A 15,033-nucleotide genomic window follows, 5' to 3' on the forward strand; every position below is an offset into this window, starting at 1 on the left:
TTTTGTTCAGGCATTAGTAAAATTACCCACACTCAGTACCTTCAAAACAGTTCAAACACCCTTGGCTATCGCCTTGGGCGTGTTAGACTGTTCCAAAGGTACCTTGTGTGGGTAATTGTTCTATTTATATGTATCCTCAACAAATACATTTCAGCGTTTAGGCTGCAGCATGTTTTTTTAAATAAACCGTAGAATTGAAGAAAGAAAAAAAATTGAAAATATATCTTATGAGGTGACAGGTACCAGGGTTGCAAGGTATCATACTGATGATCAGGGGGGGGGGGGGGCAATTAAGGAAAAAAATCATCTTTTCTATTTTATAGGACAGAACTGAAGATCCGTATCGTGATGAAATTGGCGGTACAGATGGACAAAATCTGTTTGCGTTTCTTGCGTGTGCATCCTTGAGCGTACGACAACAAACAAACTACAAAGGAATAGAAAGCTAAGCTGCTGCGGCATAGAAAGTTGAGTCTGTGTGATCTCTGAAGCTCAAGCTACTACACGTAGCTGGCTCAGACCATGTTCTGATAATCTTCAAGAAGCTTGAAGTTTCGGAGTCCAGCGGCTTTGACAGGTTTGTGATTCGACGGGTACGCCTCAAGATTACTTACAGGACATAGGCTTTAGATTGTAGTGGAGCTGAGTTTCTTGAGTTTTCTCCTCTGTGCAAGGTTGGAAGCTGTTACTGGTTCTAGAGGGCCCTGTTCAGCTTGAGCCTGGTTGAGAGCCTTGAAGGTTGCTTTCACAGCAGACTGCAAAAAAACATCAAGATTATTATCATCATTTTTTTAATAGTCTTTGATAGGTTTGTGATTTGATGAGCAAACATTAAGCTAATTGTAGGATGTATGTTAAGATTGTCAGTAGTTTAGCTGAGTTTCTTAAGTTTCCTTCTCTTTAATTTCAATGGTTGATAATAATAATGAATAATAATAGGCATTTATATAGCGCCCTCTATCTAGACAATTCTATTTCAAAGCACACAAGAAAAATAGAAAGAATGAGAGAGTTCGGATGAGTGGCAAAGTGCCAAGTACAGGGAAGAAAACTTCACGTACCTAAGTGTTGACTTTAACTTTTAAATTACAACTCAAATCAAGAAAAGTATTAATTGAGGACAGCAGAATAATTACCTTAACTAAAGTTGTTTCTGGTGCCTTGAGTTTGGTTTCTGAGAGTAGATCAATCCTCTGGAACCAGGTATGTTGTAAGACTTGCTTGGTACTAGGTCTCTGGAATGGATCTACATGTAGCATCCTGGAGATCAGATCCTACAACAAGACGAAACATAATAATAATCCTTTCCCGTATAGCGCATAAAACATTATGAATTTAACGTTCCTATGCGTTTCCAAAGAGCTTTGGAAAATATTACCCTAGCTTTAGCTCCGACAGGTGTTATCTGTGCAAGTCTATTTCAAGGAATAATCCTACCAGGTACCCATTTACCTCACCTAGGTGGAGTATGGCAAATGTAGAATAACGTCTTGCCAAAGGACATTAGTGTTGGTACAGGAATAAGATTAAACTCAATACAAGTCATCTAAGCAATGGAATAAGATACATGAGATAACTTCATGAAAGAGGCTTATATCTAAACCATGCATTATAAAGAGTTGCGATTGATCCTGATCCAAATCCATCGCAAGTCCTCTAATCAATCGCAAGTTTGCTATCCCCTATATTTTATGTACATAGTTGTGATTGATATCAATCGCAAATAAGTCGCAATCAATATCATCTCATTATAAGATGGGGCCCTGATCCTAGGACAACACCACACATCAATACATAAATTCACATACATGTATACGTGTTGCTTCAGTTCTCATTATACAGTAAAACCTCACATCTTTGCGTACATGAAATGTTCATGAAATTCAAGAGAGATTGCAGATTTGAGAAAGTTGCATGTTGCGAAATAAAAAACAAAACACCAAATTTTCATGATTCATGAAGTTTCTTGTATTACCCTGAGGACTTGGTTTGTGCTTACCTTAGCTCTGTCTGAGATGTTGTCCCAGTTTCCTCCGTTCATAGTGAGGTATTTACCTTCCTGTATCCTGGCTAAGATCACCTTACTTGAGTCATCAGGCTTGTGAACAAACGGTGTGAACCTACAAAGACAGATAGGAAGAAAAGATTACTTATTAATGTCACTTTGGAGACTTACAGTTTATTCATACCCCTTATAATTTTGATTTTTTTTTTTTTTTTTTTTTTTTTTTTTTTTTTTTTTTTTTTTTGTAACTCAAGATCAATAGGTGGACTGGTTGAGTTAGGGTCTTCGTTGAACATTTTTAGATCGAAGCTTTGATATGTCATTTTCAACAAAAATAAAACGGGCCACATTGATTTTTCACATAGATCTAAAATGACAATGCTTGGCTAGGGTATGAATAATTTAGTAGTTAACTGTACATTAAAGCTAGTTATCTTGATGTCCCAGAAACACTGGATGGATATATACCGGTATGTAGAGGGACCTATAGAATACAATTCATTCTTAAATGGCCATAGGAATAGACAACTGCATTGCATACCTGCCATCTTGTCTACAGCAAACATCAATAATAGAGTTATACTGAATATTTCACATGCTTACATAAAGAGGTTTTCAGAAATCAAGAGAATATACAGTTCATAAAATTAAGGCAGAAAATAGGAATCCTTGTCCTTGTATACATGTACATATGAAAGAGTGAGATGTATAAAGGAAGTGTGGTTGAAGAAGATTCAAAAGCTTGAAAAGTACAGTCAAAGCTGCTTTAAGAACCACCTGTCTACAAAGACCACATTTTTGTTTCCCATGAAAATGGTTTCTCATTGAACAATGTACTAAAGGAACCTGTACATAAAGACCACCTGCTTATAAAGATCACTTTTCTTGTCTCTCTTGGGTGTTCTTTATAGACAGGTTTGACTGTATCTGATAATGTAATAGGACCTACCCTGCTAACATGGTGTAGAGAATCACTCCTAAACTCCAGATGTCACAGGCTGCATCATAACCCTGTTTCTTCAGCACCTACAATAAAAGCAAACATACAATTAATTCATTAATTAAACTTATTTATTAATTCATTTATTAAGTCATTTATTTTGGATGTTTATACTGGGTGGCACATTTCACCAATTATGGTGGTCTTCCATTGAGACCCTGTTTGGTAATAATGCTATTCAATAAAAATCATCAATAAAAATGGATAACAGCAACAAAACAAAATAGAGAAATAGAGAAATGTATACAAATTAATTGGTATCCTCATGAAAAGCAGGATATTCCAGAAATACTGTTTTTTAATTTCTTATATCTTATTGTATGTAAAGACAGTTATTAGTGGATAGAGGGATCACAAGGAATTTCTTAGAATATACCGTTTAGAGAGTTACTGTGAAGCCTTGTTCTGATATGTGGTAAACTGCTGCATTTTTTTCTTTCATGAAGTAAGTGTGATATGCTTCTGTAACTTATAACACAGAGCTTTAATAGGGGAATACTTGTAGGACTTTTGTAGGGTGCAGATGCCATTTATTTACATGTTTTAAGAATAAAGGTGGGGTTATTACTACTTAAAGGTACTATGTCCCATTTGCAGGCCAAAAAAATGAAAAAGTTAAATTCCAACTGCATTTGAAAGATAATACTAATTTAGAACTTCCCTAAAAAAGGTGGGGCTTGAAAATGTCTTCAAGTGGGAAAATAACGACTATTAGTTGTCAAATCGACTTTAGGGCTATAGAGCCCAAAAGTAATAGTCTTGATTTTCAGACAATTGTACCGAATGGTCATACGTTTTATGCTGCGCAAAGATTCAATCAGTTTAATCTTGGCCATCACAAGAAGTGGGTTATTGATGGAGACGAATGCTTATGTACCCTTTACTACTCTTTTCATGTATGTTATTACCAAAGAAGAAAAAAAGCCATTCAGTCACTCAATAGTGTCTGACAGTGAAGTCTAGCAAGTAAACGGGTTTCCTTGCATAATTTGAATATGAGGACACTGCTAATGTTTAAATTTCACAGATAGGACATACATGACATATTCATAATTCCTGCAAAGTTCTACAGAATTTGAGCTTGGCTGCAAAAGGGACATAGTACCTTTAAGATACTGAACAAGCCTTAAGTCAACATAGACATTCCTAGCGGTTCATATATTTTTCACATAAAGGCAATTACCAGTTCTAATCTTTTCAGGGGAGTTTTTAGTTGGTATTATCTCTTGTTTACCATAGGATTCACACAAGTTTATATTTTCAGCCTACAAAAGGGACACACCACCTTTAAGTCAACATAGACATGACTATTCAGTGATTTTATTGCAACCTGTTGACTGTAATCAGTATCACAAAGCTTTGGGCGAGCTATCTTTATTATGGAGAGGATCAAATTACTGAGCCCCCACTTGTTTTTCCCTGAGTAAGGGAGAGATTAAGCACAATTTACCTCAAGTACAGAAATGATGAATGAGATAATTTGTAACAAGGCACCTAACAAAGACTTGTGCATTCAATTTTATTACATTAAATTACGAAAACAGTCTATTGGACAAAGTGTACTAACCTCTGGAGCTACAAAGTTGGCTGTATAACAGGGTGTCATCAGCATACCATTATCAGCTCTCATCTGTTTAGCAAAGCCAAAGTCAGCTATCCTCAGTGTACCAGGTGAATAGGTCTCATCGGCATACAAGATATTACTAGGCTTCAAATCACGATGTACAACCTATGGCAAACAATCAAATACAGTAAACAGAATATAATAATAAAAATAATAATAGGGAAATTCATATATGAATATAATCTAATGCGCTTAATACAAGGTATATTATTACCCTGGCTGTAGCTGAGCTGCCATGATAAGGTGCTAAAGCAATCAAGGAATTTCTTTTTATCGGGTACCCATTTACTTTACCTGGGTGGAGAGTGGCAAATGTAGATTAATGCCTTGCCAAAGGACATAAGTGTCGCGGCAGGACTCAAACTGTGAACCATATGATCCACAGTCTAGTGACATATCCGCTAGACCACGACACCTCTACTAGGATTCAAATCACAATGTACAACCTATACTCACACAATCAAATAAAGCAGGATTACATTTAATTTGATGTCATAAAAGTTTAGGCATTAGCAGGAACTCAAGATCCAAATGCAACAAAAAAGAGTCAACACAAAGGATTTAGCCTTTTATTATGTTAAAGGGATCGTTTAACAATGTTAAATCTGAGATACACGGCCCTACGTGTTATCAGTGTCTGTGATATGATGTAATATTGAAGCCCTACAAAAATTGCGCTTCAAAATGATCAAGAAGTGCCTCAAAAAAGTAAAAAATCTTTGAGTGACCGGTTTTACCATACTCGTTTTCCCCAATAGACTGTAGTGTTATGAAAACCGTCAGGTGAACGGTTTTCAAAATTTGTAATTCCAATCATAAATATCTTGATAATCAGACAGGCGATCGGCTTGTAAAAGTCACGGGGTTCCTGACTGACCTAAAGGTTTATAATTATCATTGCATTATGAGCTAAATCCAGAATATGTTTTCAGAATCTGAGACAAAGTTACCGGATCCCTTTAAGTCTTATCACGTCTTACCTTTTTCTGATATTAAATTAAAACAGGTCCTTTATCAGGATGTGACTACATCAACCTCTTAAGAACTCTAGTTACATACCAGTTACAACACTAGCATCACATCCAGAAAACCTTCAGTAGCTTGACAGTGTCAAATCTGATATTTTCATTTGTGTTTGTATCAATTACCAAGTAAAAGTAAACATACTCTAACATATTTCACTACATTTTAAATATGTTGATATGAATATACCTTTTGTTGATGAAGGAAGTCCATGGTCCTGGTAACCGTTAACATGATCTCACAGGCTTCACGTTCAGAAAGAAACTTCTGTTTGAGCAGTCTATCTAGGAGCTCCCCACCTCGCATTAACTCCATAACCATGTACACATTCTGACCATCATCAAATACCTGGTGTAAAACAAAGCAAACAATTTCAAATAAAGGCATCGTTTAACAATGTTTTCAGTTGAGATGCATGGCCCTCCGTGTTATCAGTGTCTGTGATATGGTGTAATATTGAAGCCCTTAAAAAATTGTGGTTCAAAATGATCATGAAGTGCCTCAAAAAAGTAAAAATTCCAACAAGAACACACCACTACGAACTCTAACTGACTATATTAATTATTAATGCCAATCAAATAAAACCCTACAAAATGATGTTTTACAGTTATACAGTGTATTACATATTACATTTCACTATATATGACTTACATCTCTCAATGTAATGACGTTGCTATGGTGACCGTATCTAAGTAAGATCTCAATCTCCTCTCGTACATCCTTGGTGTTCTTCTTGATGATCTTGACTGCATAGTCCTGGCCTGTTGCTTTGTGTGTACACCTCTTACATACAGAGTACGATCCAAGACCTATATCCTGCAATCAGAACATAATTACCAATCTCAGGTTTAATATATCATTATTAGTATTTATTTGACCAAACATACAATGAGTATAACAATCAGTTAATACATAGAAATTTCATAATACATGCAAACAGCTTTAGGAAAGTGGAGAGGAGAGAGAGAGGGCTACAATCTGCTGGTCAGGGGTGACAAAAGCGATTAAAATTGCTATTACTTGAAAGTATGTCACCCCCCAAATGGTGGTGTGTATTAAGTCATTAGTTTGCGGATGCACCCGAGGACGAACAGTCATCCTGTTCAGAACATTGAATCTCAAGCTCTATCTCTCTTTAGGCCAAACTAGTGCAGACAGGCTTTAATACCTCAGCCTCTATCCATACAATACAAATTAGTCCTCCATGAGATGAAACTGAAAGAATATCTCTCTCTCGCGCTTTCATTTCTATCCCCTTCTCAGGACAACCCACATGGTGAAACTCAAACTTATGAATTTATTAGCAATCCCAATGATCAGAAAAAACATTTTTTATATATTCATAAATATGACGCAAGAATGCATTCATCCAATATTGTTCCAGCATATTTGTTGGTACCTGGGGCAGTCTTCTAAAAACAATGTTATCTTATATCTTCGGGAAAAAGATGTTGTCATAATAAAACTGAAATTGCACAGAACTAACACTTTCCATCGGTGTGTTTTGCGCAGATATAAAATAAGCAATGACTTGTCCTAATTTGGATTTGTTATGATGATGAACATTAATCTAGTAACATAAAAGATAACATCATTTTACGAATACCACTCCAGATCTCATCTTGACCTTACACACTATTAGCCAAGTTAAATTTCCCTTGCCAAACAGTGCACTCTTCGAGATATTCATCTATATCCAAGGTTTTCAACTTATCTTATTGAGAAATCAACAGAGTTAATAGACCCGTACCATCTTAACACTATATGAACAAAACACAAAACCCATTTGCCAATGAAATGTATTTCAAAAGGTGCTGAGCTTCTCTGCATTTGCAACGATATTCTGATTACTTTTGCAAGCTTTAATAGCACTTTCATATGACTGATTCGGGCAAAAACCTAATTATCATGGCCTTGAAAAAGATAAATATTTCACAAAAACAGAGAGCCGAAATCGTAGGACATAAACAAAAGCACAAGGAAAATGGCGAAATAAATAACGTGTTGTGATTGGCTGCTGGAAAGTAAACGTTATGCTAGCCGTTTAAAGACAACAGGCTTTATCAATGCTAACTAGAATAAGACACGTCCTCGCGAACTCTTTCTGTCAGCACAGAATAGGGATTTACTCTGATTAAGGGCATGACGAAAAAGCTTCAGAATGTCTGTATTAGTTTGCTTATTCTTTAATTCTGTAATAGTAAACAAAAATTTACATGAATATTTGTCTTTCAGTAATCATTTGAGACAGAATATCACCTTTTTTTTTAGATAGACATGAGTTAAATGAAGCAATGAATAAGAACCACTAACCTCTTGTAAGTCGTACTCATCGAGGATCGAGGAGACTCGAGCGTGCTTGATTGCAATCTAAAATAGAGTAATACAAAAATAGATATTAAATGAGTATGGCTGGTGATAATAATATTCTGGTTCTTATACATACGTTCACACTATCTCTCAGACTATAACTGGTTACGTAAGAGAACATCATTCTTGGAGGATAAAAGAGATTTTCTTGCTATAAGCTGCAGGCTGAATTCTCTATAAGTACCTGTAATCTATACAAATATTTAAAAAAAAGATAAATCCATCAAAGCAGTTGTGCATGGCTAGGTAACCATGTATAAAAACACAAAATGAAGTATTTTTCATAATCATTAAATGGGTAAAGTTGGTAATTTGATTAGTGCACGAAAGTGAGCAGGAAGCAAGGATCAGGTGTCATACAGATAGTTATCAAATAAAGTCTACTACTACTACTAACATTACTACCACTACCACTACTTAATACCTAGAAGAACTACTACCACTACTACCACCACTACCACTACTACTACTACCACCACTACCACTACTTCTAACATTACTACTTCTACTACTATTAAGCATAGAGAGTTTTTTCTTCTTATTGTTTTCTTTTCAGGAAGTTGGTAGGATTTGGTACCAATAACTACATGCATTGGATGATAAAAGATTCAGAATTTCTGTCAGAAACCTCTTGGTTACTATGGAAACAACAAACTGAGATACGTACCTGTTCTTTTGGTGATTGATGCGAGTTATTAGATTCAGCTTCTTTCGTTGCCTCTTCTAATAAAGTAGGATCAATGTAACTAAATCCTCGGAACAATTGATGAGCACCAGCACTGGGCGGTATAGCAGGTGAATCTAATCATGAAAACACAAATTAATGGGAGCTCATTGTTATCAAAATCACCCAATGAATTATATTGATTGATTGATTGATTGATTTTATTCCATTTCATACATCAATTCTTTGCACAATAAAAACAAAGTTGACAAAGTAAGTTCAAACTTCAAAGTTATGTAATGAAACAGGAACCTACAGGAAAGCACAGCTTGTTTTTGTAGGTTCCCAAGAATAAATATAATATGAACATTAATTTCATAAATCATTTTAAAGTGTCTTAATAATCACAGTAAAATAGATATAATATAATAACATTGATCTGCATGGGCCCTGTTTGATAAAAATTTGTTATCAATAACACGTTGTCATTGAATTTGATTGGCTTAAAGCAAATTTGTCGTAAATCTGAAGCAGTTGTCATTAATAAAAAAAAATTATGAAACAGGGCCCTGACTGAGCTGTGAAGACCACACTTCTCCTCCCTTCACCCCCCCCCCCCCCCCCCCTAATAAAAATAATGCCTCCGGCTACTTTGTAGCGGGGGCATGAAAACATGACTAATCATGCCCTGATCATATTCTGTAAAATCAAACTTAGTACTCATTGAGAATATGTTGAGGCCAAATAGATAAGGAAATGGTCTTAGAAACAAAGGAGATTAGGAATACACATCCAGGTTTTGTGGTAGCACCAATTAGAAAGGTACCAATCCTCAAATGGCAGGTTCCATTAGATACAACTTGGTTAATTTACTATGTAATACTAACTGTAACAATGAAGTAAAACAAAGTGCCAGTCAGCCCTTACAGATGACTACAAAGATGTAAATATGTATATAGTAATAAATCATACCCACATTACTGCTCTTTTGTTTATGTGTAGAAGGCATTTACGATTGATCGTTATAGATATCGGTGAGTCCGACCAGCCGTTAAAGATGAAATATGAAAGCTTACCTCTGGGAGTACGTGATGTGAACTCTGTATCAAAGTAATGTACTATATCACTGGTAGGTATGACTGGTCTGAAAGGTGGGGTCAGCTCTGCCTTCTTCAGTTTCTATGACAACAATAGGTCAAAGGTCAAAGGTTACAGTGATCATACATTGGGCTCAACAATTAATCAACTCATTATTTTGTGTCTGGCTTGTATTCTTGTTATATCTAAACAAAAATGATTATGATCATTGCTACATTATGAGAAGAGCTTTAGTGCACCATACAAATGATGAAAGGCAGAGGGCTCAGTGAGAGCCGATCCCAACGTGTATTTCATAAGAAAGGGAGTAATATGAAGCCATAGTATGGTGGGGTGACCATATTTCATGAATGACCTAATTTCACTTTCTCCAGAAAATCTATAAGATTTCAAAAATCTGATACCACCAATGAAAAGAGGAATTTAAAATTACCCAGAGACAAAATTATAAATAGAATTGCGTGTGAAATTATGAAAATATTTTTAAAAGATCAGCAAATATTGCATTCTTTTACGTCCGTTCCAAAAAATATGAACTATGTTGCACACAAATGTTGATGCAGATCAAGCCAGGAATCAGTCACAACCGTCCAGGGTTTCCACTCTCCTATATACTATCACTTAACTCAATAAACACTTACTTCTTGGCTCTAAAATATAAGCTGGATGAATGAAATATTTGACTATGTCATATGATTGTGGTAACTTACTTCCCAAAGGATGCTTGCGAAGAAGGCATGACTCTTGATATCATTAATACCGTTAGGACCAGCTCCAAGCCTGTTCTGAGGATTCCTCTTGAAGAGCATCCTAAGAAGACTTTGGGCTTCAGCACTCAAGAACTGAGGCATACCTAGTTTGGCTCTGAAAATCAAACAAACAATAAACAATGTTTCCATGGTTACTAATTTTGTAAACAATCTCTAGAGCTCTACAAATTCCCAGATTGGATTAGATTGGATAATAATAATAATATTTAGCTTTTATATAGCACTTAATACAAATGTCTCTAAGCGCTTTACAAATATACTATTACCCCGGTCATTGGATTCAGTGCTTGCCCGCACACACTGTGTGCACAAGCTCAACTCCCTGGGGAGCATTCCAGCCAGGCGTTACATGACGCTCAAAAACTGTTTGACCAACAATGACCGTCCCATCCTACCGGGTACCCATTTAACCTGGGTGGAGAGTAGCAAGTGCAGGTTTATATCTTGCTAAAGGATATTAGTGCCGTGTCGGGATTCAAACCCTCGACCTTCGCATTTCCAGCGGGTATACCACATAGAGGATCTCTAGTGGTCTTTAAAGCCCCACTGTCCTACTTGTAGCTACTTACTCCCTCTATATAGAAAACTTCCCCAATTGGTGCCTGTTGGTCCCCCATGATCCTCTATGTCTTATGTTATTTGAGAGCTGAGTTGATGAGATAGCCACCTGTCAGTGACCTCGCTGTGTGGTCTAATCCCTTCTGGCCAAACTAGTGCAGATAAGCTTTAAGTGCTGAGGTGCAGCTACAAAGGGGGTACTACAGCAATGTGTGATGGTAAATGAAAGGTCACTGTAAAGCCTTGTTCGGGTACGCAGCGGTACACAGAAGGCCTGTTTTCATCAGTTTGAGTTTGTCAAATAACCCCCTATTTTCAGAACCGCTCAAAATTGCATTTTCACCAGACCGTTACGCTCATCACAAACTAGCTCAGACGGGCGCAAATAGCATGATTATTGTTTTGGAAACCAGTCCAAGATTTCTTGGGATATTTTCTCGATCAAATATTTCGCTGATTGCAACTAGGGACTGATGAATACACAAATTAATTTGTGACCAGGATAGTTCAAATAGTGGGTTATTTGGCAAAATCGAAGCTGATGAGGACAGGCCTAGAGAGATCTTTTTTTTAAATGATATGAAGTGTAATATGCTTCACATTTCTTAATCTTATTACACAAAGCTAAATGAAGATGCGTAAGTCCTTTGTTGTCGCAGTTGCCATTCATTCACACATTTTAAAAATGGTGGGGGTTTATAGCATTACATATGAAGTAGCCTTAATGGGTGTATAAACTTACTTGAGAATGAGTGCCATGGTCTCTTTCCTGTGTTGTCCTTGAAATGGTAATGCTCCAGTCAGCATCTCATACTGTACGGTAGAGAGAGAAAAGTAATTTGATATAAACACAATCATATTTGATGGTTATCGATGAGTTCATCTATTTTCATATGCTTTTTATACCTTCTCTTGTTTAGTAGATCTGTAATGTTGGTACATTTACTCAAAGGTCCATCTTAAAAGAAGGGATTCTTCATGAGAAACCCATGAATTTGTTCACACATGCATTCATTTCTCAAAAGCCACACTCCAGAAGCAAGGAAAGAAATTAAGAGAGAGAGAGAGAGAGAGAGAGAAAGGAAAAAGGAGAGAAGGGAGGAGGGATAGAGAAGGAAGGTGGGAGAGAGAGAGAGAGAGAGAGAAAGAGAGATAAAGATAGAGAAAGAGAGAGAGAGAGCATTCAATTGGATGTAGAGAAATGGAAACAAGCAGGTCACAGTATAAGATAACTCAGTATCAGCTGGGTATGAACACTTAAATTTCTGGACCTGCTAACACAATCTGAAAGGAACTTTGATAGTTACAACTGACTAGTGTATAATAATAAAGAGCTACTACTGACCATAAGAACACCAAATGACCACCAATCAGCTGCTGTAGTATGGCCTCTCCTGTTGACCACTTCAGGTGCCATGTACTCTACGGTACCGCAGAATGAGTATGTCTTGCCATCTACCGACTCCTTGCTTAGACCAAAGTCTGTTAGCTTGATATGACCGTGATCATCAAGGAGTATGCTGTTTAGGAGCAAGAATACAGAAATGTTAACATAGTGACCAATAAACTCTCCTTATCATCATGCTCGTCGTCATTATCATCATCATGGGTACCCGGTAGGATGCGACCGTCATTGTTGGTCAAAAAGTTTTCTAAAGTCAAGTAACGCCTGGCTGGAATGCTCCCCAGGAGCAGAGATTAAGCACACAGTGTGTGCGAGCAAGTATTGAATCCAATGACCGGGGTAATTTTTTTTTGTTGAATGAAATTAATGTGCTGCGTGACGTACGGGACCACAGCGTCCCGTACGTCACGCAGCACATTAATTACATTACAAATTAATTAAAAAATTGGTCAGAACTAAAACTTTCCACAAATGAACTAGCCCATAATAGCCACAGACTCATACCAAAAGATAGCCATATAAATAATTTTATATGTTGTTATTTCTTGTTTAAAGTCTCTAAATGTCCCGTACGTCACAATCCAAATAGCTTGGACCTGCCCTGATACGAAGCTTGCAAACTTTTCATTCCTGCTGCTGTATTCATCTATCGCCATGGTAACTACTTACTTTTCTGGCTTGAGATCTCTGTAGATGATACCTAGTGAGTGGAGGTGATCCAGGGCTAAGGCTAACTCGGCCAGATAGAACTTCACATCCTCCTCTGTAAACATCACCTGCATAATCACAACATAACATTAATTCTCTCTGCTTCTTTAATTTTTTTAATTTTTTTAATTTTTTAGGGGGGGGGTGTGTGTTTTCGTTCTTTTAATAGAAGTTTGAAATATATTGAAATAGATCTTTATTTCATTCATTATAAAAACATCATAAAAACATAAAATACAAAGCATAGTGTACAAGTAAAACAAACACATTAATAGAATACAGCAAGAACAAAAATGTCATATGAATATGGAGACAGCTAGGAAAGGCAAAGGTTTTGTTGGTGCTGCCACCAAAACAAAATATAGTATATTGTAGTTTAAAAAGATGATTAAAAAAAAAATACATGTATATGTATGTAATAGTTTGTCTAAAAATAACAATAGACATGTCTCTTCACATCATCCAAAATGGTAAGACATTATTACACAAGTTCAGTCAATTGGCATTGCATTTAAATACTGGTATGTGTGCTTGCATAAAACATAAAACCAGCACTACTGGTACATGAAATTCAATTTGAAAGATTCTTTGATATCCAACGTCCGAATCTTAAATACGTTATTAAGTCAGGTCAAAATATTTGAACAGTACTTCATAATAAGCCAGTTCATAGTTGCAGTCTGAGCATGAGCAGATAAAGGTCATTGCAGACCAAATTGTGAAATACGCAGAGACAAAATACTGGATAGGTGCTCATTCAAGTTATGTAATTATTATTTATTTATGCACAAACAGTGCACTCCATGATACACAGGTGGAAGTATTCTTTGAAAAAGGGAAACAAAGGCTATTTATTTGGCACCTCCATTGCTGTAGGACTGATTTTTTATAAAATGTACAAGTGGGACCCCTTCATGTTTTGAAGATCTGTGGATATTCAGGGTCATTTGGGACATGTGCTATAAACCGTGAACTAGTCTATTATTAGAGGATGATCGTTTTACTCAATGACAAGCCAATAAAATCAGTATGCCACAGATTAGGCGCGTCTTCATCATCTCAAGATTGCCAAATAGCCCGCTTTTTCTGATTTAGGAAATAATCCTGAAGTTACAAATCGCGTCTTCATCAGCTCAAATTCGACCTCGAAACTTGAACTCGACCTTGAGAAATTAGCTCGAGATATTTTGCTCAGCGTTCGCGCATAGGGTGAGTCTTCGGTCTGGAGAGGACGCACCGGACAAATAGCTGGATATTTTGCGAACTATCCCAAGATATCTTGGGATGACAATCCCGACCAAATATCCCGCTAATTGCAACTTTGGGCTGATGAAGAGGCAAATTAGCTGGATAGTTTGCGATCGGGGTAGTTCAAATAGCGGGATATTTGACAATCTCGAGATAGTGGAGACAGGTCTAGATTATAAGGCACAAGATCAATTTGAGAAGGAATGCTGACTGACTTACTTCTTTGGATAGCCTTGTGAACAAGTCTCCTCCTTTCAAGAAATCAAGGATGAGATAAAGTTTGCCCTCTGTCTGGAATGCTGTAACAGAAAGAAGAAAAAAAATCATGATAAGATCAGCATTTCATTATGTGGCACGGACTCGGTCCTATCATAGTCAAACTTGCTTTAAATTTTAGCAACCGGCTTTTAAAGGTATAGAACAGTTGTGGAAACGCCCCCCTCTCAAAAAATGAAATGGAAGCTCTTATTATCAATCATGTGAAAGAATATGTTTCGACTAATAAGTGATGATACAAATTTTGCCAGAAAATCGTCTACTAATTGATATATTTGGTAAAT

General features: G+C 36.5%; 1 protein-coding gene across 2 annotated transcripts in view; it reads right to left on the reverse strand.

The window, feature by feature from the left end:
* The window catches only part of LOC592417 (ribosomal protein S6 kinase alpha-2), a 58,999-nt gene continuing 43,966 nt past the window's right edge, over nucleotides 1–15,033 (reverse strand). For both annotated transcript variants that reach the window (XM_030994668.1, XM_030994669.1), the window contains 15 exons: nucleotides 14,693–14,772; nucleotides 13,187–13,293; nucleotides 12,458–12,632; nucleotides 11,855–11,925; nucleotides 10,495–10,648; nucleotides 9,763–9,865; nucleotides 8,690–8,823; nucleotides 7,966–8,022; nucleotides 6,304–6,468; nucleotides 5,842–6,000; nucleotides 4,573–4,734; nucleotides 2,955–3,031; nucleotides 2,000–2,120; nucleotides 1,137–1,274; nucleotides 1–755 (listed from right to left, as the gene is read on the reverse strand). In XM_030994668.1, coding sequence (XP_030850528.1) covers nucleotides 627–755; nucleotides 1,137–1,274; nucleotides 2,000–2,120; nucleotides 2,955–3,031; nucleotides 4,573–4,734; nucleotides 5,842–6,000; nucleotides 6,304–6,468; nucleotides 7,966–8,022; nucleotides 8,690–8,823; nucleotides 9,763–9,865; nucleotides 10,495–10,648; nucleotides 11,855–11,925; nucleotides 12,458–12,632; nucleotides 13,187–13,293; nucleotides 14,693–14,772 — 1,832 coding nt within the window. In that variant the 3' untranslated portion in view covers nucleotides 1–626. The remainder of the gene's footprint in view (nucleotides 756–1,136; nucleotides 1,275–1,999; nucleotides 2,121–2,954; nucleotides 3,032–4,572; nucleotides 4,735–5,841; nucleotides 6,001–6,303; nucleotides 6,469–7,965; nucleotides 8,023–8,689; nucleotides 8,824–9,762; nucleotides 9,866–10,494; nucleotides 10,649–11,854; nucleotides 11,926–12,457; nucleotides 12,633–13,186; nucleotides 13,294–14,692; nucleotides 14,773–15,033) is intronic.

This window comes from Strongylocentrotus purpuratus, unplaced genomic scaffold (genome assembly GCF_000002235.5).
Source record: "Strongylocentrotus purpuratus isolate Spur 01 unplaced genomic scaffold, Spur_5.0 spur5_scaffold_21, whole genome shotgun sequence".
NCBI classification, from domain to species: domain Eukaryota; kingdom Metazoa; phylum Echinodermata; class Echinoidea; order Camarodonta; family Strongylocentrotidae; genus Strongylocentrotus; species Strongylocentrotus purpuratus.